Here is a 24344-nt window from a genome sequence, read left to right on the forward strand (position 1 = left end):
TCAACTCCCTCACGGCCGCGCTGACTGACAGCATGACGGGCCAATCAGCGAAGAGATGTCGGTGAGTAATGCGTGACAGAGCCAATGATGATCCTCGGGATCGGAAGTGGGTGGAGTCTCTTTTTTTTCGAGCGTGACGCCACACTGCAGGATTTCTACCCACCGCTCCCCGCACCGCTGTCACCGCAACACCCAGGGTCACCGCAAAGAGCGCCGTCTAGCGACAAATGGGGATTGTTCAATCTCTATGCTTCAAAAACATGGACGGTACTGTTTATTTCATTAACACCATATAACCTAAATGAAAAATCACATTAGCAATTATACATAATTTCACTGTGTGTTGGAAGCAGTTCACTTTCGTCTCTGTAATGTTACATAAACGTGTTTCCGTTGAAAAAAATTCACGACATGCAACAAATGTCAAAATCTTCAAGAATGCCAATTGTTTTTTGTGTGTTTGTTCTTATCATGATACTCTGCTCCTTAACTAGAGCACTTAACTACAAATAGTTTATAATGAAGGGTAAACTGAGTTTTGGGACACTTGCCAAGTTTAATCCATTAGTAAATAACATTTACAGTAGAAGAATGACTAAGCTTGCACATTTGGGAAACCACATTCCAATGAAGAGATTTTGTGTTGCCAGGAACTGAAATATGTTCTCTCTTCTCTGACACAATTGTAAAAGGAAAGGTGAAATTTCCTTTTCATAACGTCAGATAAAATTATCCAAAACCAAAAGTTTTGTCCATTAAGGAAGGCTTCTTCTGAGGAAAAAACAGTAACGAGTGGTGAAAATAATGTGCATCATCATTTATTTCAGTTCAAAATCCTAGCTTCCAAAACAGGTGTGTGGTTAAAGGAAATCATTTCCTGTACAGTTAAGGTCAGCAAGGTCAGGTTAGGTACAGTGCCATTTGAAAGAGACCGTCTTGAGGTGAGATGTCAGTGGTTCTGAAGAGCAGACTTTTAATGGTGTGCTCCTACAATGGTGTTTCTGGTGGTCATGCTACATTCTCTCATGTTGCTTCCACTCCGCCTTAAAGAGGGTTAATTTGTCCATGAGGCGCTTAGGAGAGTCTGCACTTGAGGCCATGCACACACAATAAGTAAATTCAGTCTATCAAAGTCAGAAGGGAAAATGTGACTTAAACAACTGAACATACTGTATTTTGATAAACCACTGCTTATCTTCCTACTGTACTAAAAAGGAAGCTGACATTTAGGATTAGTTTACGTAAGCTACATCCTTAATGGATATTCCCAGTTCTGAACTTTGTCTACAAGCACAAACTGTGCGCCCGTTAGCTATGGGACACCAGCATACATTATGTGGACTCAAGTTCATAATTCTCACAGTCTTGATAATGAAAACTCAGGGCTAATAAATTTATCCAAACCCACCCACACTCTCCCAAATGTATTGCCCTTCCCTCTCCCTCATAAGTCTTTAATGAACATACAGAGTATTACAAAACAAAATGAGAACCATAAAGGAAAATGATCGATGAAGTGACTGTATGCACCTCGCTGGTAAACCTGTTGGTGGTGGAAACTTGCAGCATTATAATGCATTAACTAACTCTTGTTAAATATATGTATATATTTTGTTATATATATACACAAACTCATGAGAAAAACTTAAAAGTCTTAACTTTATTATATTTTGTTTTTAGAACCATGATAATGGTTTGAGACAAAAAGGGTAAATGCGAATAAAAATCAAATCAGGTCTCCTTTTTTTTCTCCATTCAAAACGTTGTTGCTTGTCATCGGTTGTTGTGACGCTGAATTCAGGCGATTTGGACAGATCCCTTAATGATGGTAAGCGAGGACAGACGTTGGTTGACATGGGTCTTAGACAAGTCGTCCGCCCTGTTTCTCTCTCATCCAGGCATGGATCCTCTCCTTCAACTCGGGGACTGTAGAATAAAAACACATTGTGAGGTGAAACTGACATCCAACAAAAATGTAGAAGTTATTTAATTTGTGGTAAAAAAAATCACTTATATCTAAAACTTGACAAACTTCTAATAATAGTCTTTTACCATATTTTGCCTAACCTGCACAGAACTTCCTTACTTGTATTAACTTGTGAAAAAGCATCATGGTGGGGTTACCTGACTCCAGCATGCTCTCTGTGAGTGGCTGCCTGTTGAAGGGATCAGTGGGGGAGTTGAGCAGGTGGCGCAGAATGATGGATCGGTCCATTATGTTCCCGGAAGGCAGTATCACAGGGTCGGTCATCAGGGTGTCCATGAGAGGGTCTGTTAAATCAAAGTCACATGTACACAAGTTAAAGAACCAAACACTTTTAAAGACACTCACCGAACAGGCTTCAACAGACGATCCTTATTTAATGCTTTTGTGCTGCACAGAAATTGAGTTTAACCGGAACAGCACTTTTCTTTCATCACATCCTATTTTGAAAACAAATTTAATTGCTTCAATAAATGTTCAAACATTTCAATAAACTCGATATCATAACTATGCTAGGCATGTCTTTATCAAACTTGTGTAACCCCATCTGCTGTAAATGGCATGTGTTTTATATGACAGTAATATTGCTACTCTTATCAAAACACCAGTAAAGAAAATATCCAATAAATACTCGATAGGACCTTTCGATAAAGTGTGCCCTATACTGTAATGTCACAGGGTTGTTACAGTAGGACTTATGCGTTACAAAAATAAAACCTGGCGTGGGAGATTTTAACCGCATAGAAAGCTGATACTCAAGCCTCCTGTATGGCACACTCCCATCAACTGTGGTGGGCTGGCTGGCATATCTGGAAATCAAAGGAGGTATGTGGGCCACGTTCTCTTACTAGATTATATTAAGTCTGTGGTTATAGGATAGCCTTGCTCTAAGCTGTCTATATGACCTCTATGAGCTGCAAAATCCCCTGCAAATGTCTGGAATTTAACAGCAACAGTGAATGTAGGACCTGTCTGTCTGCACCGACTGACCTGAGGTCACACCAGATTTCCAAGCAAGGGACTTATCTGCTTCGTGTACTTCCTAGATGCAGATTAAGTAACCACACAAAATGTAATGTTTACTAGACAGACTAATGTGATGGGATTGATAGAAAAGCGGGATGTGAATACGCTCTGTGGTAAAGAAGATGCAGCACTTCTCGAGCAACACTGGATATACAGATTTCAAAGTTGCAGATATGCTGCTGAACATATTGTGGACAAGCACACACCTTTGAACTCGTCAGGTGCGTCACTGTAGTCCATTTCAGATTGGGAATTCTTTGCGACAATCTCCTCCACCTTCTCCAAAAGCAGCTTGAATTTCTCAATGGCGATGGAGGACTTGATACCAGCCTTTCGCATCTTTGATATCACCTCTTCAAAGAGCTCACGGCTGTATGAACGCTGCACATGGACAAAAAAAGAGGGAATATTTATTAGGGAACTGCAAGGGAATAGCGTCTTTGAGGCAAGTACTCAGTTCTATTACTGTGTGTTTCTGTCATATGTTTAAGTATTGAAAGAGTACAATGTCTGAACAAGCAGCAGCTGATGTGTAAATCCTGATGCACACCCTCTACATTGCAATATGATCAATAATGCTGGAAAGATTAGAAGATGTTACTGGAACTTTACACATGATTCAAATGGAAACCTTAACCTCAGTGACATTAATACAAAGAGAGAAAAAAAAAATCCTTGTCTTAAATTAGTAACACAAGAACAGTAAGTACAGTAACTTTGTGTTGTAAAACAGTGCTACATTTTCCAAGCACAGCCAGTGAACTCTTGAAACTCTTCACTTCACACATTCAAATGAAATGATCTACTGTATTTGGTCCCCCACAGCTTCCTGTTTGCTTCATTTAGCGAAGGGGGGATTCATGATTAATGGTGTGACATCTGATGGGGTAGGATGGAACCAGGTTGAAACACTGTATTATATTCAGCAAGTACAAAAGAGAATTCATGCTGATGGCTTTAAGGCAATACAGCCATGACTTATCATCTACACCAGTTTCCTGTAGCTTTTTCTCATGATCAGTTCTCATGGTTAGTATTTTTTACACAAAGTAAAGCTTTGAGTGGAAATACTGCATTTGTGATCCACTGTGAACTGCTGACCTGGTCATCTGCAATTGCTTTAGCGAAGCGGGCACAGTCTAGCTGCAGGTAGATGTCGGTTAGCTGGTCTAAGAGCTTCTTGGGCTCAAAGCCATACTTCTCCGGGTTCTCCACCTTCAGGTCACGACACTTGGGCCCGCAGAGCTGCTGGAGGTTAAAGTTCAGCATGGCAGCTAAACGAGGCCCCAGCTCCTGCATGGAAGAAAAGGTGCTGTTCAGGATAATCTGTTTTGTTTAGAACTCACAATTTAGGTAGAAAAGGTTGTTGTATAAATGATAATACAATTCAACCCATACAGCCTATAATATGTCAAGTTGTGGCGATTTCTACAATTGTCTAGTGGGGGCAGTGATACTCACGGGCCTGAGGAAAGGCTTCTGGACTTGCTTGGTGAGGATGTGGAACATTTCAACCGTCTCTGTGGCCAGGGCCAGATAGGAGCGAGACACCCGCTCATCCTGAGTCAGCTGGGACTGGCGGCTCTGCTGCTGCTCCTGAACGTTTGCAGGTAAACATAAACAATACTATTATAATCTATTCTGCAGGGGTTACATTCTGCAAAATTACACAGTGCAGCACAAATCTGAGTGAGGTGATTCCTATTGCTCTTTATTATTTTCAATACTGTGTTTTATTCTGAAATAAATCAAGCTGTTGTCTTAATCTATATTTACAGATTTTACATAGAAATGTAGCATCTGTTAGCAGGGACGTGGATTTCCGGGAGGGCCAGCGTTCTGGTTTCGGTTTGTAGTCGCTTGTAGTCTGAGTAATATTGACCAATCACATATCAGCGGAGAGCAAAAGCAGGCGGAGCGTAATGCGCCGTAATGACATCCCAGCTCCCATCAGCAGCTATCTGACGGTGATTTAGCTTCTTATTGATTGATCTCGACTTACTCGAATTCATCAGATCGATCGGACCTCCGTTCAACAAACGAGCATTTTAAAAGTAGTTTTCTTCTCCTTTTGAGGACAGACCTGACAAAGCTTCATACAAATCTGCTATATCATGTTGAAATTCTGGCAAAGGTAAGACCCCTTAATTAAGTAAATCACAACAAAAACAGGTTCTTTTTTTTCTGTAAACAATTTAACGTTGTGCCCAGAGGCTATATCGTCATCAGACTAAAGCCGATGGGATCCAAGATTGCTGTTGTATGGATGCGTGTATTGTCTGGTAAATAAAAGCAGAACCCTATAAGGCTATGTACTGACCCTAGGCAGCTGCTCCCACTGCTCTTTGTTCTTCATCTCTTCCTGAACCTCGTGGATACGCTTCAGGGACTCGAGGCTCTCGTCTAACAAGAATGTGGTGTCATTTATCAGCATGTTGATGTAGCGCACAAACTGCTTGCCAGAGCTAGAGGGGAGAAAGCGTGAAACAAGATTGAGGAGCATGTCAGGTTGGAATGGATCTAAGACAGCCAGCTTTGATTCAAACCTACATGTTTTCATACAAATTAAATGGTTTCTGAAAAGATGACTCACTTGAACTCCTCCATGAAGGTGCCATGGTGGGCCAGGTTCTGCCAGAGACTCTTGAAGATAGTGCTGATATGGTACCGTATAGTGAATTTATCATAGAACTCGCTGGTGGCGCCGGTATGTTCAACATCTGACCAGAGAAGAACGTTTTTAGTCAAGTCAAGAGAGGAAACTAGTATTCATTTTAATGGATGGAGCTTAAAATAACATTATATTTACCAGTGTAGAATTTCATGAGGGCGGGGACCAGCTGTTTGACAGACAACGGGTGGTTCTCCATCATTTCAGAGAAACGCTGAGTACGAGGCTGTACAGCAGGGTTGGTGACAAACAGCACCTCCACCAACTTGGCAATAAGGTAGGGGTTCCTGATGTAGTTCTGGCTGCAGATGAACACTACCAAGAAGGTGACAATGTCCTGTACACACGGCTCATATAAAACCTGTGGAGAATACCTGGAAGAAGAAGGGGAGGATGAGGTGGAGGAAGGGACGATAAATCACTCTTTGCTTGGCTTCTGTGTGGATGCAGACACTCATTCATAGCACAAAACATAATCAAATAATGTGTGAACTGATTAATCTGTTCCTTTATGATTCAGTTTTGTTTGACATTTAAGACATTGTTACAGTGTTACCACTTTTACAATCTAAAAGAAATTCACAGGTAATACATGGTTGACCAATCAGACAGGTTAGAGACAAAGCTATAAACTTACTGCACGACAAAAAGCAGAAACTCGGCCACATCTTCAATGTAGAACTCAGGTAGAGCAGCAAAGCTTTTGGGAATCTCAGGGTTCAGTGGCAGGTTAATGCTGTGCAAGGAATGAAAAGCATGGTCATTAAATCTGGATTTATAATATTCTCGGAAGAAAAATACACTGCAAAAGAATGAAAAGAAAGACTTTGTGTGATTTCTTTCACATCATCAATATAACAACAAAAGGCAACATGGCCAGTCAGCAGCAGGGCAACTCACTTTGGGTAGGCAGGATCCACCATGCGGAGAATGAGCTGAATGACGGTGCTGTAGAACTGCAGACATCTGCGCAGCAGGTTTTCATCCAGAAGGCCCACGTCAGCACAAGCTTTGGCTCGCACCAATTTCTGACAGGACAAAGTCACACATGGTAAGGATCACATCTCTGTAAATATGCTCTGTCGTAGGACCCTGCATGTTTCAGCATTTAAGGATTCATCTAGTAAACAGGGAGATGAGTATAAGCAGGCCTGTACCCTTGAATCAGTGTTCAAGGTTTAATTCATTAAGGAAAAACAATAAGGCGCATCTACAAGAACATTAACTCACCTTAAGCTGGGTTTTGCATCGCTTCAGCATCTCTCTGTGTCGACTAGCCAGAGGTGAATCCTTCCATTGGCTTTCACTGTTCTTCAGCTCCTCTACAGTCCTAACATGGGAAAACACCAATTTAAAAAAATCCTATGCTGAGCTGTGAATTGAACTGTGTGTGTTTTTTGTTTGAGCGAGAGTGTGTGTATGTTTACCTATTTAGTTCCCGGATGGCTCGCAACCTGCGGATGTAGCGTCTGCAGCCAGGCAGGATAGACAAATGGTGGGTGTGCAGTGTCAAGAAGAAGCACTCGGTGGGGAACTTGGGTTCTGAGAACTTGTTAGGGTCTTCGTCTGTTCATGTGGACAAATATAATGTGTTATTTCCAGAATTCAAAAACACACACCATCATCAGACAGAAGCATCCGGCCATATCTCGACAGTTAAATCTCTTCTTATGAATTACTTCTAATTTAAACGAATGACATGAATCATACACAGTACAACATGTAGCTGTAATTTTCTTTGTAGATGACTCCTAATCAAGCAAAGGCAGAACGAATATAGAGACAGGAACCCAATGATTATTCATCTGAGATTAACTGAATCTCATTTGAAATAAAGAAGAAATTAAAGATCTGTCATGTTGGTTAATCAGCTGGTAATCTGATGTGGAGCAAAACTCCTCTAAGTCCAATTAACAGATTTCCCAAAATAGAAGCAGTCTATTATTGATGAAGACGACTTACATTTACCCAAAATAAATCTAAAATATTAATCACTTTATTTAAGCTTCAAGCACAAAATTTAGCAAATTCCTCATGATCACAAATCTGTGTATTTTTATCCCTATTCACTTACGCAGTTCACTTATCCAGCTCTTGAGTTCCTCCATGGTGGCTTTAAGACGCGTCTCCTCTGAGCTGACAACGAGGCGACACCGTGGATGAAAGATATAGTAGGGGTCCACTGTCTCCAGCTTAATCTTCATGCTCAGCTGTTGCAGCACCCATAAGAAGTTGAGCATGAAGCCGTCTGCCGACACCAGCTTGTCATCAGTCTAGGAGAAAAAGGAGGTGAATTCAGGAGAACAAGCACTCCGGATTTTGGAATAAATTAAGTCCAGATGACACAAACGGGGAACATCATTTGCATATATATTTTTTCATTTATTTATTCAAGTTTTAAACTTAACAACAGTAAACTTTTGCAAAATACTTAAATGTTTGTAAACACATAAAACTAAAATTGTAATAATTATGAAGGAGACATAAATGACTTTAGCAACTTACTTGCATCTGAGCTTTCTTCACATTGTAGTTGACAAGAGCTGCCATATAATTAAGAGCTGTCTCACGAGTTTCTCCATTTAGTAGGATGTTATGGAGAATTTTAAACAAGTCACCCTGAAAAAATGATCGACAATTTAAACACATTATTCTATGTAAAAAGACGGCCATTTGATTTATTTCAATGTGAACCAGAGACTTACCCTCGCTGACTCCAGGTAGTGCTGCAATGATTGACTGACAACTCTCGTGTTCTCCATGGTGATGGCTGGGCCAGAGAAATACTTGTCTCCTACTTTGGTCTAAGGAAAAGAACAGAGTAAAAAGGAACATTATGCAACCTGCGGTTGTTTTCTTAATGCAGGATTATTGCATTAGATCTGCTGTCCATTCTCAAACAGCTTTTATCAGGACCTTTATTTTATGAGAATACATTGCACAATCTAGTGCTACTGAGTTATGTTAATTATTTAACTGTTTTTCAACTCACGTCATCTTCAGCAAACACAGAGAGGCTGAAGAAGGCTCCCAAGTAGGACAGTCTCTGGATCTCTCTCCCACAACCAGGGCTCAGAGGTTTGGGACACCAGAGAGGCAGCGACGTTACCTGCACAGAAGAGTCACGACAGACACATTACGTAGGGTAAACGGGTGTTTTGTTTCGTCAATCCAGAGACATTGAACACAAAGGTTATTTTTCACTCACTTCACTGATTTTTTTTGGTCTTCTTGGTTTTCCTTTTTGTGAATGATATAAAGCACTTTGGATCAACTGTGTTGTGTGTAAAGTGCTATATAAATAAAGTTGCTTTGATTTGTTTTGATTTAACATGAAAGTTAGATTCCAGTCAACAAATGTTAATGGAACTATTTATTCATACATGCCTCCACAGTTTAATTCACTTAGAACTGCTTAATGTCCAAATGTCATTACAAATACATATAGAGGTTATTATATTAATAAAATAATAAATTGCCACACGGTTAACAAGCAACTAATTAAATGTATCTTGAACTAAAAAGAACTTTGATTTGAGAGATTATTATCTTGTAAAAACTGGCCCCGTCTCTTTCTATGCACTGTGAAGCAGAAAGAAAATGTTATGTCATGAATAAAATAAGCAGAGCACACTGTTCTGTGCTGACGCAAACTGGCCGTGCTGGTATGATTAAGGTTTAAACAAACAAATACAATAGACAGACTACTCGCAGAAATACTTGACTGAAGCTAATTGTTTGGTAATTTTACCTGAGAAATAAATTGCTGTGATTAATGTAGCGACATAAATGTAGCTGTGATCATTCAGCTGTATACTCACCAAATTGCACACTGGGTGAGTCTTCCCGTACTTGATTTCACAGAGCTCAGCTAATGCCTGTAACATCAGAACAAATCACAACTGAAACAATGTTCAATGTGAAACACTTCAAATTTGCAAGCTTGAGGAAACATTGATTATTCAAGAATTTACTTTAGAACATTAACTAACAAGCACCCTGCAGGACAATGTTGCACACTCCCTAACAAAGTCCCTGAAAAAGAAGTACTTGAATTTGGGCAGGGTGATATGACGATATATATGTCTTTTTCTATATTGTTTCTATTGTGATGTCGCAAAACCAGCAGCCAAAGTGCTTCACTGCACATTTGGCGTCATTTTGACAACGCTTTAGGTTTTGAGCCTTGCTGGCAAAACAGCCAACTACTCACTTAATAACAGCCGGCTACTTTTTTCCGTTGTTGAAGTAGTTTTGACTAACAAGTTGCATATTGTTTTTCCTGCTCATTTTAGAAGCACTCGCCTCCGCTTTAAATCAATACGAGCATGAGAGATGCCTGTCTGTCCCCGACCCTGCATGGTCGGAGTATGTGAGTGTGGAGAGGAGGGGGTGCTCAGCTGAGAGCAGATAGCGCATTTGGCGGAGAGCAGACAGATATTAGCAAAAGAATTGAAGACAAGAAGAACAATTGCATTTTACTGCACAGAGAGCGGCCATCGTCATTACGTGCTGCTTCAAAAAACACCTGAAAACACTAGTGGCAGCAACGTGATGCCTGCACAGTAAGCATTAAAAGTTTTCCCGATATGCCACATGGACGTTTAGGGGCTTAATGAATAAACAAATCAATCAATTAACTTTATATAGCCTAAAATTCGCTTTCACAGCAGAGAAGTCTCTCAGATGCATTACAAATAGTAGGCAGTACTGTAGCCTATGGTTTGTAAATTTTGCTAGTGCCTGTTGCTATTACAGTGGAGAGTGCTAGAGGGATCAAGTCTGTTCGGGTCAAAATCATGAGGGGATGATTATTATCATTTTCCTCTTCTTTATTTCTCTTGCAGATTACCATCTAATTGACATTTGTAGCATAACCATATATAGAGTAATAAAGCGGGCAGCTTCACTATGTACTGATTTAAAAATAAACATACAGGGATGGACAGCTGTTACAGAGGCAGATCAAAAATCTCTTATGAATAAGCAAGAAGAGAGGCTTGTATAGAGAGTACTGTTTTAATTGTGGTTCTTATTTAAATGTGCATCGGTAAGGACAGCTATCCAATGCCATTGTACTGTACTCATGCACTGCAATGACAATAAAGGTCTATCTGTCTGTCTACATATCACAGCTTGTAGTAGCAGGCTACAACAGGGTAAACTGTTTCTGTTATCACGTATTCAAAGACACAAACATTAACACTGACTGGGTGGGTGGGCACAGAGTGGGCTAAAACATACAGAAATGCCAATTTCTCGATTCTTTTCCCCACTGGCTGACTACTCAATATGTTAGCTGAAAGCCCTGCATGACTCAGTTAATAAGAAAATCCTCTACTTTTTATTTGTCAAGTATTTAATTCACACAGGATTATCCAAAAACAGGCTTTACCCTGTGCTTATTTCATGTAGACTAAAATTACCAGTGAAAAAAAGCTATATCGTGATATAGGATTTTAGCCATATCGCCCAGCCCTAACTTGAAAACACCAAACTCCAAATCAGAGTTAAAGCACTTAACTATCATGTACCAATGCTAGCAAGCTGATTAAAGCCAGCATTTGACACAGGATTTCTAGATAAGCTTGTCAAAGGAACATGAAAATCATAATTATTCCTTAGAAGGGAAGATGCACAATTATACTGCATGTGTAAGCATGTCTGCTAATGTACTGTTCACCTAGAGATGTCTATTTACTGGGTAGACAGGTTGTCTGACAGGCTGCAGTGACAGGACCTTATTAGGCCCTGCTGCACTGTATATCTCCTGTAAGTACACAATGTCTCATCTCCTGCCTGTTACCGCAGTAAAGGTCAGGCCAGGACAACATCTCCTTACCATGAGGGGGAATTTAAAGTTGTCACTGTCAAAGGAACATTCTTTCACTGCAAGAGCCAGCCCGTGGAGGATGGGAATGAAGATCTGAAAAACAACATGCGAAAGCACCGTGTCAACAGCAAAATGGTTGTGGATGTTGGTGCATATTCCTGAAATATTACAAATTTTTATCACTGTAAAGATGCTTTAGAGAAACTACAATTAACATGCATCTCTCCAATTAAATCGACACAGTTAACTGCTACCACGTTGGTTTATTCTTATCTATAGACAGGTTTATTTAATTAATGTTTGGAGTGTGTTTCTGATGGTCGACTTGCCCCCCACCTGTCTGAACACCTCTTCCTCCTGGTGGGTAATGCGCACCAGCTCCTGAATAAAGCCATAAGGGAGGTTCCGACACAGCATATAGGGTACCAGCAAAGACTGCTCGAGAGGACTCCTACATGCAGAACACAGAGAAGCATTGTGTTAGAATTAAAGAAATAATGTGTCTAGAGTCGAGGTGACAGAGTGGTTGCCATGGAGACTCGGACTCAAAGGAGAAGGAACAGAACTTAATACAATGACAGACAACAAAATGACCCGAACTGTGTCACAGTGGGTGGCTAACTTTCTTACCGCGGCTGGGTCAGGGTGCCTTGAAGGACCAGGGCAACATTGGAAATACACTGAGAGCGAATGTTGCTGAGAAGCTGGCTGACATTTGGTTGGCTACACATCTGAGAGAGACAAGGAGAGGATTGAGAGGAGGGAGAAAACGGTTAGAGGTGTGATACAAATGTAAGCTGTAATTTTCACAGAAACTCTCTCTAGACTCCGTTGAATCACAGTGTTCTTTGACGAGAAAATCAGCGCTCTTTTCCAGACCATCTGGCCTGCAGCTAGGCTCTAAAGTACACACTGTTCCTCTATCCTCTGGACAAATTGTAACCAATTAAGAGAAGGTGGATTAGCTGAAAAGATCTTTTTAGTTGATACTACTACAAGGATCATTACTATTTTAAAGCTTAGATTTCATATCTAAAAAGGAAAGTATTAAATATTTAGGCATAAGTCATCTGCATTAAACCTGGGACCTGGTTACCTTGGGAGCTTTCCTCTCCTCCATGCCAACACTGTCAAAACGCTCAATGAGGTAGTTCAGCATCTCTGTCTCTTTGCATGTTTCAATGGTGAAGCGGTCGCTGGCTGAGTCACATGACATCCCCCCTCCACATGCACCAAGACTATAAACAAAAAGGTAAAACACAAAAAACAAGGACAGAGAAGGGCTCATTAAATGACCGAGAACACTACGGCACAGAGAGCGATACACGGTTTGCATCAAACATAATCATGTATGCATGGTTAACAAACGCAAACACACTCTCAAGGGTCCTGAAAGAAACAAAGTGTAAGGCGTTAGTGGCGGCACTGCAGCATCTCAGTACTGGACACTTGAAAAAGAAGAAAATATTATATAAAATATTTAAGACCCATGTGCAGTTTTTAAATCTGATATTAGGACTCAGCTTGACACAGTTAACGGACAAATTTGTTGACAAGAGTTTAAATTGCTGTTAGTGGTCAGCTGTAACCGCAAAACCCATGTGTGAGCTGCTTCAAGCATCATACCTTTAAATTCAGTTAAAGGAACAATATGTAATATATTTACTGGAATTTACCATAAAATGACCGTGATATGTCATCAGAGATTAAGGAAACTTGCTACGTTGAAATACTGGCTTCTCTGACAACAATGCTGCAGCCAGTATGTTCTCCTTTTAAATTTCCATCTGTCTGTGTGTCTGTCTGTGATTTAGCCGGTGCGATCCCACCCACTGCCCATTTCGTCAACCCAGGTTGCCAGATATGAAACAAATTGGCGACTCGATGCTCGTCATTGTCAAAGCGCACGTCTTGCACTCGAGGAAGTGGGTGGGTATGTGTGCATGAGTTCCGTAATGATGTTACCGGTACCTGAAAGTAGCAGAAGGACTGTGCAGTAAGGCTGTGTGTGTAATAAAGCCACGCTCCTGTGTCTTGCCTCCTGCTAGCTGCTATGTGTGTAAAGTGACGGGAGTTAGCCCCAAAGCTAGCGGCAGCTTTGACCCCGGGGCAGGCCGATAAGTCTCCCCTGTGCTTTCCCACCACGGTCGGAACCATAGACTGTTTAAACTTGGTCGGAACGCTGAAGCAGGAAAGGCTTTCGGATCTGGGGAGGAGGGAGCAGAGGGAGACGACGCTCTCCAATATTTTGAATTTGGACTGCAGAACCCTTCTTTTTAGACGCTAGCTGTCAATGTTACATATGGTTCCTTTAACATGTTATTTGTCCTTTAAACACAGTCAATGCAGGAATGTCATCCATGCCCTGGGTTGCAATGCTTCTTAAGGCTAAAAAGGAAGGTCATCAAATCACGTTATATATCAAATGTTACTTTATCTATGCCTTTTTTTCTTGAATAAAGATGAGACACTGACCATAGCAGCCAAAAAGGGACAGGTTCACTCCCCTCAACTATACGGCAAAACAAATATCGATAGAGCAGGAATCAGGCAGCTTTTCACCTAATGCATGTTGAATTAGTAACAGTTCAAGTCTACCACAGGCATAAAAGCCAAGTCTGCACACTCCTTCAGGGTTAAGGATCATTCCTCCTGGATGTGCAAACTACAAAAAACATACTTATTTTCAGTAATATTAAAAAACAGAATTTACAGGTTGAGGGTCACTCTGGCAAACATAAACCATTAAAGTGAATTTATTCTATGAAGGTCTTACAGCCCTGTAGAATCCCAATTTAATACTTTCTACACTAAAAGTTACAGTTATGTGACTAAACCTCTGATGACCAAAACAGTTACAGCACTCTTAAAGACGCCAGAGTCTACATCAGGTTAATTCCCCTCACACTAGCCTGGTGTGTTTGTTGCAGTTAGTGCCAAGCCTCCTGGGCCCACTGATACATGCAGTGGACCTGTAACCGAGCAAGCACACACAAATGCACACGCCGTGCAGCGGTGTACCTGGACCCAAACTGAACCCGTGAAAAATCCTCCTCCTCCTCAGAATCTTCATCACTGCTGTCCTGAGACAGGTCAGAGAGGGCAAAGAACAGGAACGACAAGGGGCTAACATGACGAGGAAAAGACAACACGAGAGTGAGGGAAAGATTGGAAGAAAAGAGGACGTTGTGTGAGCAGGAGGAGATGGAAGGGGAGCAGAAAAAGAAGATAAATGTGGAATGGTAACAAGTCACCAGAAAAGAGGACAAGAAGAGGCGAGCAGTAAGGAAAGGATGCTGGAGGGTTGCATGCTTGCTTGTTGACTACTTCTGTACCGTTTTAAATATTAATTAACGCCACTTTGGCTGCAGCCTTTGCACACTGTCAGAGCCTTTTTTCAACTGATCGCTGAACTGATTGTGACGATCACTCATTCAACTGGTCTCATGCAAGCCAGTGCAAACAGGTATAAGCCACATCTTATTTTGCAATGTAGGGCCTATAAAACATGTTAGACTAGATCTAATGTTAGCTATTTGCAAAAGTGTTAGATATTCTAAAATTATACATGTTAGCGCCAAGCAGCATTAATACTGTAAATAAACAAATGAGAGTGCCTGTTAGTTGTCTGAACAACAGACATATTAGCATTTTTATTTTGATCTCATGTAATGTAATTTAAGCCTTCAAACTGGTGGATCAAAAACAGTCAAGATTTTAGCATGTTTGCTTGCGTGAGCACCGCACACTGACATGCAAACAACAGAGGAGATACCTAGACGGTGGAATCCTGGCAGCAAAGGCAGCCTGTCGAGTACGTGATCTGGGAGAAGGGGGCACCACAGCAGGGGGTGTGGTCGAGGGTTGATTGCGAGCCCTAGGTGAGCTCAAGGAGAGAGACTGGGGGCTGGGTGGTGGCACGGGAACTGGGGTGTTGGGAGGAACAGAGAGCCCTGCAGGGCCAGGAGAGGGCCCAAACAAGCTTAAGCTTCTAGGACCAGGGCTAGATGGGGAGGGAGCCCCCCAGGGAGAGGTGACAGAGTAAGGTCGATAGCGCTGAGAGATGGGCATGGGTGCAGATGGAGGGTTGAGTGTGTGTCTTGGAGTAGCAGTGGCAGGTGGGCTAGGGGGAACTATGAACTGTGGGGTGGAGGGTGTGGAAGGTGTAGAAGGTACAGAGGGTGTAGTAGGGGTGGAGAGAGATGGGGAGGTCCTCTTGGCTGCATCCATAGCCATTGGGTGAGGACTACCACAACCATACAGGCTGTGGACAACATTGAGACCATGATTGGCAAAAGTTATCTAGCAACAATGACTTAAAAAAAGAGAGGTCAAAGCAAAATCAGAAAAACTAGAAAAGCACACAGCAGGTTCCAATCAAATAAAACCTATTAAACAACAACGAAGCACACCTTTAAGGAGGAGTGTAGGTGGCCTATCCAGAGCCTTGATATGTCTCTGGGAGTTGCACCGCTAGAGCTCATGGTACTGAGTAAAGATACTTGCCTGGACAGAGAGCTGGCTCCAAAGGATCCTGCACTGGGGCCCATGGGGCTGCCACCTTGGCTGGAGGGCTGCACCAGCGTCAGACGGTGGTCAGGAGATTTGGCTGCTGCAATTGGCTGAGAGGTGGCGGTTAAGCTGGCAAAGGGGTTGTGGACACGTGACTGTGTGGACATCATTAAGACTTCCATCAGGATCTGGCCAATCAGGTCTTTGAAGTCAGAGTATACTACAGGGGCAACAGAAATTGAACAGTTGAATTATTAAATGCAGGAATCTGTCAGTTGATGACAAAATCTAAAAGTGGTCACAGATTCGAGGTCATTTAGTTTGCTACAGATGAAGACATTACTCAGTGACATACCATCTTTAGGGTTCTGGTGGAACTCTGCAGCCAGTGAAGGGAGGAAGATGACATCTCTATCCTGCTCCTTCCACGATACGCGGAGGATCTTACAAATGAGCTGCAGAGCCTGTTCTTCTGAGACATCTGAGTTTGCAGAGGTTTCCTGGGGTGCACGAATTTAGAGACAACAGTGAGGGTTTGATCACAGTCCACAGTCATTTACAGAGTAAATATGAAACGGACAAACATTAGTCATCATAATCTCGTGATCAGTAGCTGTTGCACAAATGAAAATGAAACTAAGAGTAGCATCTATGGAAAGTCCCTTGTCACCTGCTTGTCACCTGCTTGTAAACACAAAAAAACTCCTTGGTCTCAAGATAGCCATGTTTAAAGTCAAGTAGGCCAAGTAATAAAAGGATAAAATACTTTCTCTTTCAAGTAGCGTTCATTGCTGCCATTTACCTTTTCAGTTAAGTTCCTCTTCTCCCTGCGATCGCTGTCCTCCACCTCCATGTTCTCGATCCCTGAGTCAACATCCACCTGGGACATGCTGGAAAAAGATACAAAGGCATAGTACTTTGCAAGTCTCTTCAACCGTAGCACCATGCTTATGTCTGAATGAAGTCTAAAATGTTATAAAACAAACTACATAACCAGGTCTTTTAAGAGCCAGACATGTGGCCTCGCTTTGGTCTTCGTTATGGAGAAAAAAAATAATTTCATCACAGCACCTTTCAAACCCACACAAAAGGAGACTTTCATACTTAAAACATAATGTTTAAGAAACATCTATATGTTGTTTTTTTTCAGGCTTTCTGAATGTGGCAGGAAATTTGAAAGAAAAACTCTTACCTCTTTTCACAGGAGGCAGTGTCAATGTCCATGCTCTGCGATCGGGACAAACTCTGGGACTGAGTCTCAAGGCTGTTGGAGGGAGAGCTGGAGAGGGAGCTCACACCCTCGCTGCTCTGACTACCATATGCCACCCCTGCTAAGCAAAAACAAAACACAACTGAGCATTGTTCATAATATGATCTGGAATAGGTGTAATGTTGGGGGCTTGGATTCAAGCTTGATTGGATGTTTGATATTGCTTGCTTTTCATTCTTGACAAATCTTTGCAATCGAAGCCTCCAGACTTTGGAGAGTCTTACCAGATGAGATAAGGTTTACAAAGTTTCATCTTCTAGGTCTTCATCTCTAAAAAATATCTATTATGGCTATCTTATTGTTTTGAACTTTTAGCGTGTGCTGCCTTGTATGTCAGTCTGTCATTTCTTTTCTTGTTTTTACTATTTTAATTCAGCTATTATGTCTCTGGTGTAGTTCACTTAAAATATTAAGCAGCACTTTTAATAAACTTAGTTTGATAGTAAGCATTTTTTGTTGTTATAAAATTTATTTGGAAGGACTGTTTTTGTTACCATTTCCAAGGTAACCAAAAGACTTTCGTGCTTATAACAAGCTGGACTTCATAAGATATTGGCTTGTGACGCACTGCCTACTTCTACCTGTGTGTGACGGCTGCCTCCCTGGACTGCAGTCTCACACAGTTTAGTTGCACTGTCCACACAGACAAGAGTGTCAGCTTTAGTGCTTCTGTAACCCCTGTCTTTCTACATTGATTTTGCCTTTGGTAATTGGCATCAATAATAGTATATTTGATACATTTTAAATATACATTTTGTAAATATTTAGTTTAGAAAGAAATTTGGTTTTGAGTTGTATTTGTGTCGGGGACATATTGTACAGATAGACATTGAAATTGTAGTGAATAGTGCAATGTTGCAGGTAGGATGCCAATATAACTGTGTGACAATATGGTTTCAAAAATAATGTGGCCAGGGCTCCAATGTAATTTAGCAAACAATTAAAGTTCTAAATTTGATGTTAAGACAATTGTTTATCGATTAACTAATTATTAAGTCACAATGGGTTAGCAAATGCTCAGATTGATGGTTTTAAGATCAACATGGTGTGCCATACCTTTATAAGCCCAGATTACTACAAATAGGTGGACAGAAAGCTGATTAACACCAAGGATCTTACTGTGGATGAAGGGCTGGCATTAACGACTCTCCCGTGGTTGCACAATAACCATATCTTTACCGACACTCCGTTTAAATTAACACTGTATACAATAGTTGTGTCAAAGAGACTATTCAAAACACATACAATAACACATTCTAATCAATTATACCAGTGGCTCTACAAACCCTTAAAGGTAGCCTCGTTTTACAATGATACCACATACAGTATATGCATGCCATTAACAATGCCAGGGAATTGTACCTGTATGCAGACATGGCTAACCAGTGTATTTTCTAGCACAAAACCTCAAAGCATCAATTCCCACTCTGTCCAGCAGGCCCACACTGTGTGTGTCAAACAGGGATACAGTTGATCACAACAAGCTGCTATTGTTCGTGTGGATGTCACTCAGGGTCCAGGACATAATGTATATAACGGTCCCTTTCATTGTTGCCCTCAAACTCAAACAAGTACGGTCGTATATTTTCAAACCCTTACAAGCAATGTACCACAGTCACAGTTGAAAGGGTGATGGGATTATAATATACACCACAAAAGAGGTTAACAACAATAACCCTACAGTGATAACATAAAAAGCCTGACTGTATCCTGACCTGTTGTTACCATGAAACCAAAATCACAAGATTTAACTTCGTCCCTTTGCTTTCAATAGCACAAACTGGCAAAATACATACAAAAAGATGTAAATCTTATTCAGTTCTTACCAGAGGTGCCCATAGGGGATGTGGCAGGGGTACCACTGTGGACATTTAACCCCAATGATTGAGAGGCAGCTGGTGGCAGGGGCTGGGATGTGGCAACTGAGGGTCCAGGGAGGGGTCCAGGGGGAGTTTCTCTCTGTGGGGATGTCAGGGGTGTGCTGAGAGGGGTGCTGGGCTGTGACGCCCCTGCCAGTCGTGCCAGTCGCCTTCTGCGGATCTTGAATACAACAGCAGATTTACATATTCACTAAACGTACTAGAAGAACAGCACACACAAAAGCCCTACATGAAAGAGCTTGTATTATAACAGGACTGTTGAAATATATATTGACCATTAAAGCTGCTCTGAGGAACTTTCGGTTTGTGTTGATTTTGGCGACCCCTGTGGACAAAGCTGTACCTCTTATCTCTTCTCTGATTTTGTCCTGTACATGCTTAAGTGGTGGCTTTTAACAAAAAATCTCATCCTGCTTTCTTATGTTAGTCATATGTATCACTCACTTTAAATTTCTGCCCTGGAAAATGTAAACAAAGGCAGCGTGCGGTTAACCACTTCATCTGACACCTACCCCTCGCCAGCAGTTCCAGGCATTAAAAAGTAATCATTCTTCTCGCTGATGGTCTGGTTTGCTTTTGTAGGTCATATAGAGTAATCACAATTAACTTCAGTCTGTTTCATAACCAGCGAAAAACTCCGCACAGGGGCTTTAAATGAGAAGCATTATTTCTTTCTTCTCTGGTTAGTGCATGGCACAATCTGGCAGAACAGGATGATAAATGTATGGCGATAAGTTCATGTTCAATACTCATATTGGATCATAAGCCCCAGACAAAAGCAGTGATCGGTTTTAATTCATGTTTTTTTGGAGTTATTTGTCTAAAATGTTAAAGACAGACCTTGTCATATGAAAAACATTAAACCATTGTAAACAAAGTCTGATGTGAGCACTATTCAAGCAGCTCAGCTGAACACCTTAGCTACAGTAAATCAACACATTCGGTTGTGAGTTGATCGGTTGGTCGAATAGAGGTACAATGTAACAAAGAATACATATTTCGTAATTTTTATGCATTGGTTGAAGGGGAACAGCTCAGTGGCCACACAGTCGGCCCACAGTTGGTTGCACAATGGTGGCCCGGTGTGTTTTTTATGCTGAGTCGTCTCGCAGGCTAATTTTTTTCTGTTAGCAAAACAACATTAGCATCTGTCAACTAGCTCGCCGCAAGAAAGATATGCCAATTTAAGTCAGTGTACGACATGTAACGTTATCTGTCAAAATATACCACAGAAAATCATTGCGAATGTATGCATTTAGGTCAGTGTATTTATTTCAATGTGGTTGTTTCTGTAAGAAATCCATGTACGTTATCCATGGGAGCGCTTGTGCACAGCCTTTAGCTTTACGTTAGCTAGTTAGCATTGTACTCCGGCTAAATAAAATAAACGTATTGGTGACAGGAGCATAAGACCCACAGTCCAACATCTACTTGAGTTATATAAACTGACCCTACTTAATATACACCTCATTGTTCGCGATGGATATCGTGCAGTCTTACATGCCGGTGCTTAGCTAAATGTGGGATTTTATCGCTGAAGCTTTTCTTCAATTTAGACTATGCTAGCCCCCGAGCTAGCTTCAGTCGCAGGTCGGCTAACTTAGCAAGTCTCCAGACCGTTCAAAAAATAGGTAAGAAGAAAAGGAATCAACTTGTGAACGTGATTCTAACTTAAAACGTAAACGAAATAGAACTGAAACGTTAAAACGTTAATTCTCAGAACTCATTTTGAACGTGTTTCCATGGTCACCTTACCTCATCTGCGCTCAACTCCTCCATCGCAGCTAAGTCAGCTAGCTATTTCACTTTCAACAGCTTTAATGTGTGCCAGCCAGAGCCAGCTAGCTAGCCTGTATTAGAACTAAATATGCATAGTCTAACTCGTTCAACAAATACGTGTCAGTCTTGATTGTCTTCAAGATAAAAACTACGACACCGGTGTGCGGAGGTTGGAAAGATACAATTGCTCCAAAAAGGCTTTAGTTTGCTATTTTTCTACCAAGAATGAAACAAAAAGAAAAGTAGCTAGCTATTATACGTCAAAATACAACAGCGGCCATTTTGGTTCTACACAATGTCACGTGACCAATAAGACTACTGGGGGAGGTGTGAGGCTTCAGTGTGTCGCACAGATAAATGTAACATTTTATGTTATACATGCATATATTTCTGTGTCATTCTAATCTTTTGTAGTTCTAATTGATGCCCATGTTCCCCTTTCATGATTATTGAGTTGACCCAGTGTGCACCCACAGCCCATTGGGCACAAGGTCACTACAAAGATTTTTTTTTTTACAAGACATTTTTGTCAGGCTTGTCAGTGGTGCTGTTAGGTTCAAAGAGCCAGTAATAAACAGCTTTAGATGGAATATTAACTGCAGAATATAATGGGAGCTCAATTATTTCATATCAGAGATTTATTATACCACAGTTCTTGCCTGTGGAGTGAGACAATGAATGATAACACAGGTTAAGTTAGTTAAGGAACCTAGCATGCAGGTTAAGAGAGTTAAGGAACCTAGCATGCAATCTGAAAATGTGTCTGTTTAATTATAAGGAAAAAGCAATGGTAGAATAACAAAATATGTCACTAATTTTTTTTTTTTTTCAAAACCTTTTTTATTTATTTTTTTACATAAAACTCTATTCCAGGCATCCTACACCCTCTTGTGTCATACATTGGATATACATATTTACATGAATATTTACAAATTGCTACACCAAATTTCATGTGGACAGCACAAGCCAGTGCACAGAAAATTTGGTCTCCCATCAGACATACATTTGAAGGAATCAGCCAGCTTTCAAGCACTGAAATAAAGCTTGTTCAGTATTTCATTGTGTCTGAGGCCAAGCACCACTGAGCTGCAGAGCAGTGTAGACCAGTAGCGGACAAAGGCAATGCACTGATGCCATCTAGTGGTGTAAATACAAAACCTGAGAGGACAGACCAAAGACTGTATATATAGATCTTATCTTTTATACAGTCTATGGGACAGACATATGAAGTGACAATATAGCGAAATTACCACTAACTTCAATTTAAGGATGGTTTTCTTATTCAGGATTTAGGTTGAATTTACACATGATGTCTTTCATCACATAATAACTTCTCCGCAGATGTTCAGTCTCCTTCACTCATTCACCTTCTTCTTAAAAACCTGCTTGCAGACTTCTCCTTCATAGTACAGCTCCTGAAGGGTTAAAGGTCAAAATAACATTTATTTATTTAATTGTATTAATGTAAATAATGATAACTTATTAAATTCTGTTAAGTCCATTATGTGGAACTAAAAAATATGAAAATGCCCATATTCATAATCTTACCAGATGTAGCTTGTCCTCTTCAATCCAGTGAGCCCAGCCCCGGTTCTTCTTCTCTCCAGTCTGTTCACATACCAGTTTACTCCCCTCCCATTTCACCAGAGACTGCACAGGTGGCAGAGGAAAAGAAAGAATAAACATTACAAAGCACAACATAAGAATTAAAAAGCACATCCGATAGTCTGCAACACGTCCATTTTGCTTTATATAATTTTAAACACACACGTCTCTAGCAGCCGTTCACTCTCACCTTGACGTGTCTGTTGTCCAGTCCCTTAGTAAACTCCTCAAACTCTTGACCCAATCTGAAGGAGACAGTGTAGTTCCGGAAGGTGCTGGTAGTTTTGATGATGAACTGGTCACCTTGCTGCTCAATCACCTTCCGCAGCTTTAGCTTTAGAGCTATTTTTCGCAAGCAAGGACTGATACCTAAAAAGGAGGAATGATGTTTAACCCAAATGTTCAAAAAACAAACCATGCAGAGGCTACAAACACATTCTCTGGCTCACACAGTCTCATGCATACCATAAATAGCTGTGCTGCAAAAGCTTCTTTCCCTCTTATGTAAAAATCTACAATTCACCAGTGTTCTTTATTTAAATGCTTTATAATGTTAGCTTTGCATACACGAAGAAATAGAAATGCAGACTTATCTTGTCATTAAACAGAGATTTAATATCTAAAACAGTGCTGGATTAACACAGCAGTGCAGGACTTACCCAGAGACATCATGTAGCCCTCAAAGTTGACATTGCTGATGAGGTCCCACGTACCACAAAGGCTGGCTGGCATTTTGATGGCCTTATTTTAGTGGAGAATTGGTGTGAATAAAATGTAATCCTCAGACCGCAGGGCTTGTGAGTTCTGAGAGGTGTCTGAGATGATGCAGTTTTTGAGACACCTGGAGTTGTGCCTTTATCTCATTCGCCGTGACCTGAGGACCAAGTAAAGATAAGGGAGGTGCTCCCATCAGTGCCAGGGTGTTGAAGGAAAGACAGACGAGTCAGACTGGTCTCACTGCACAGCTCACTGGCGAAAGAACCCTTCAAAAATCCCCCAGGTGTCAATCAGTAACAACCCACATGAACGTTAAAGCATGAGGAAATATGTTGATCTGTTTGTTTGGAGAAAGGACTTTGCTGCTACGTTTAATTAGGATCTGTGATGTCTGGTATGTTTACACAAGTTGAACTGATTTGCATGTAGCGTAAATATGGCAAGTAAAAGGCTTTCTACAATTACGAATAAAAAATAAAATAAAAACATCACTGAGCAACATCCTGAAATATATATATATATATATATTAACAATAATGCAAATGATTTCCCTTATATATATTTTTAGGTTTGCAATATTTGTGCATGTCTTGTTTTAACTTGTGTCCATCTATGAGATGCCTGATGTAGGAATGGCCCATCTGTCTGTGCAAGGGGGAAAAGATTTCTGACATCTGTATTAACGCTGGCATGCAGCTCTGAGGGAATTGATGCATCACCCAGCTTGAAAGACAATAAATCACATGGTTGAACATCGGAGTATTTACTTTCTCCTGATGTTCTCTAAGCAGAAAGCAGGTCAAATGTAATGCAGAGAAAAAAATATCAGAGTTGTTGATTATACAACACTTTTTATGTGGCAGATATTATTTAACTGGTATTATGTAACTAGCTTTATATAATGAAAATCAACCACAGTCTTGTTGGACCATTTAAGTTTAAATGACATATATCAATCTTTTTGATTTAACCGAATGATACATCACTCTAACATCATAAGTTAATTAAATGGGCTCCAACTCCAATACTAAAGTGATGTGATGTAATCAGTTAAGCTTTCATTTCAA

General features: G+C 40.8%; 2 protein-coding genes across 3 annotated transcripts; both read right to left on the minus strand.

Annotated features, from left to right (window-relative positions):
* Positions 1–546: 546 nt before the first annotated feature.
* Positions 547–21221, minus strand: ube4b (ubiquitination factor E4B, UFD2 homolog (S. cerevisiae)). 2 transcript variants are annotated; one of them, XM_069660125.1, is made up of 29 exons: positions 20932–21221; positions 19123–19336; positions 17219–17354; positions 16829–16916; positions 16382–16526; positions 16021–16246; positions 15290–15778; positions 14536–14640; positions 12611–12752; positions 12145–12245; positions 11851–11965; positions 11524–11607; positions 9503–9559; positions 8674–8790; positions 8387–8485; positions 8187–8300; positions 7756–7954; positions 7109–7247; positions 6912–7011; positions 6582–6709; positions 6319–6417; positions 5820–6055; positions 5604–5730; positions 5331–5475; positions 4472–4606; positions 4112–4303; positions 3217–3391; positions 2125–2271; positions 547–1926 (listed from the first exon to the last, which is right to left on the minus strand). In XM_069660125.1, the coding sequence occupies exons 1-29, from the start codon at positions 20953–20955 to the stop codon at positions 1862–1864; spliced, it is 4143 nt and encodes a 1380-aa protein (XP_069516226.1). In that variant the 5' UTR covers positions 20956–21221; the 3' UTR covers positions 547–1861. The 2 variants fall into 2 exon arrangements, with proteins under 2 accessions (XP_069516226.1, XP_069516225.1); XM_069660124.1 differs by lacking the exons at positions 14536–14640; positions 15290–15778.
* Positions 21222–21807: 586 nt separating this feature from the next.
* On the minus strand, positions 21808–23401 carry rbp7a (retinol binding protein 7a, cellular). Its single transcript, XM_069660607.1, has 4 exons — positions 23220–23401; positions 22751–22929; positions 22504–22605; positions 21808–22370 (listed from the first exon to the last, which is right to left on the minus strand). Exons 1-4 carry the CDS (start codon positions 23290–23292, stop codon positions 22311–22313), a joined length of 414 nt encoding a protein of 137 aa, XP_069516708.1. The 5' UTR covers positions 23293–23401; the 3' UTR covers positions 21808–22310.
* Between the last annotated feature and the right edge of the window lie 943 nt (positions 23402–24344).

The sequence above is a fragment of the Semicossyphus pulcher genome, unplaced genomic scaffold (genome assembly GCF_022749685.1).
Source record: "Semicossyphus pulcher isolate SPU_LCO1_2020_fin unplaced genomic scaffold, fSemPul1.0.p SCAF_13, whole genome shotgun sequence".
Classification (NCBI taxonomy): Eukaryota; Metazoa; Chordata; class Actinopteri; order Labriformes; family Labridae; genus Semicossyphus; species Semicossyphus pulcher.

What these genes read in the sequence shown, in the direction of transcription:
- ube4b (XM_069660125.1), bottom strand. Translation starts at nt 20,955, where the DNA reads ATGGAGGAGTTGAGCGCAGATGAG. An exon ending in CGGGTTCAGTTTGGGTCCAG is followed by an intron (nt 12,753 to 14,535) that starts GTACACCGCTGC and finishes TTTTGTTTATAG; the next exon opens with TCTTGGTGCATGTGGAGGGG. An exon ending in CTCACCCAGTGTGCAATTTG is followed by an intron (nt 8,791 to 9,502) that starts GTGAGTATACAG and finishes TCTTCTGTGCAG; the next exon opens with GTAACGTCGCTGCCTCTCTG.
- rbp7a (XM_069660607.1), bottom strand. Translation starts at nt 23,292, where the DNA reads ATGCCAGCCAGCCTTTGTGGTACGTGGGACCTCATCAGCAATGTCAAC. An exon ending in GGGCTACATGATGTCTCTGG is followed by an intron (nt 22,930 to 23,219) that starts GTAAGTCCTGCA and finishes CCTCCTTTTTAG; the next exon opens with GTATCAGTCCTTGCTTGCGA. An exon ending in AAGAGGACAAGCTACATCTG is followed by an intron (nt 22,371 to 22,503) that starts GTAAGATTATGA and finishes TTAACCCTTCAG; the next exon opens with GAGCTGTACTATGAAGGAGA.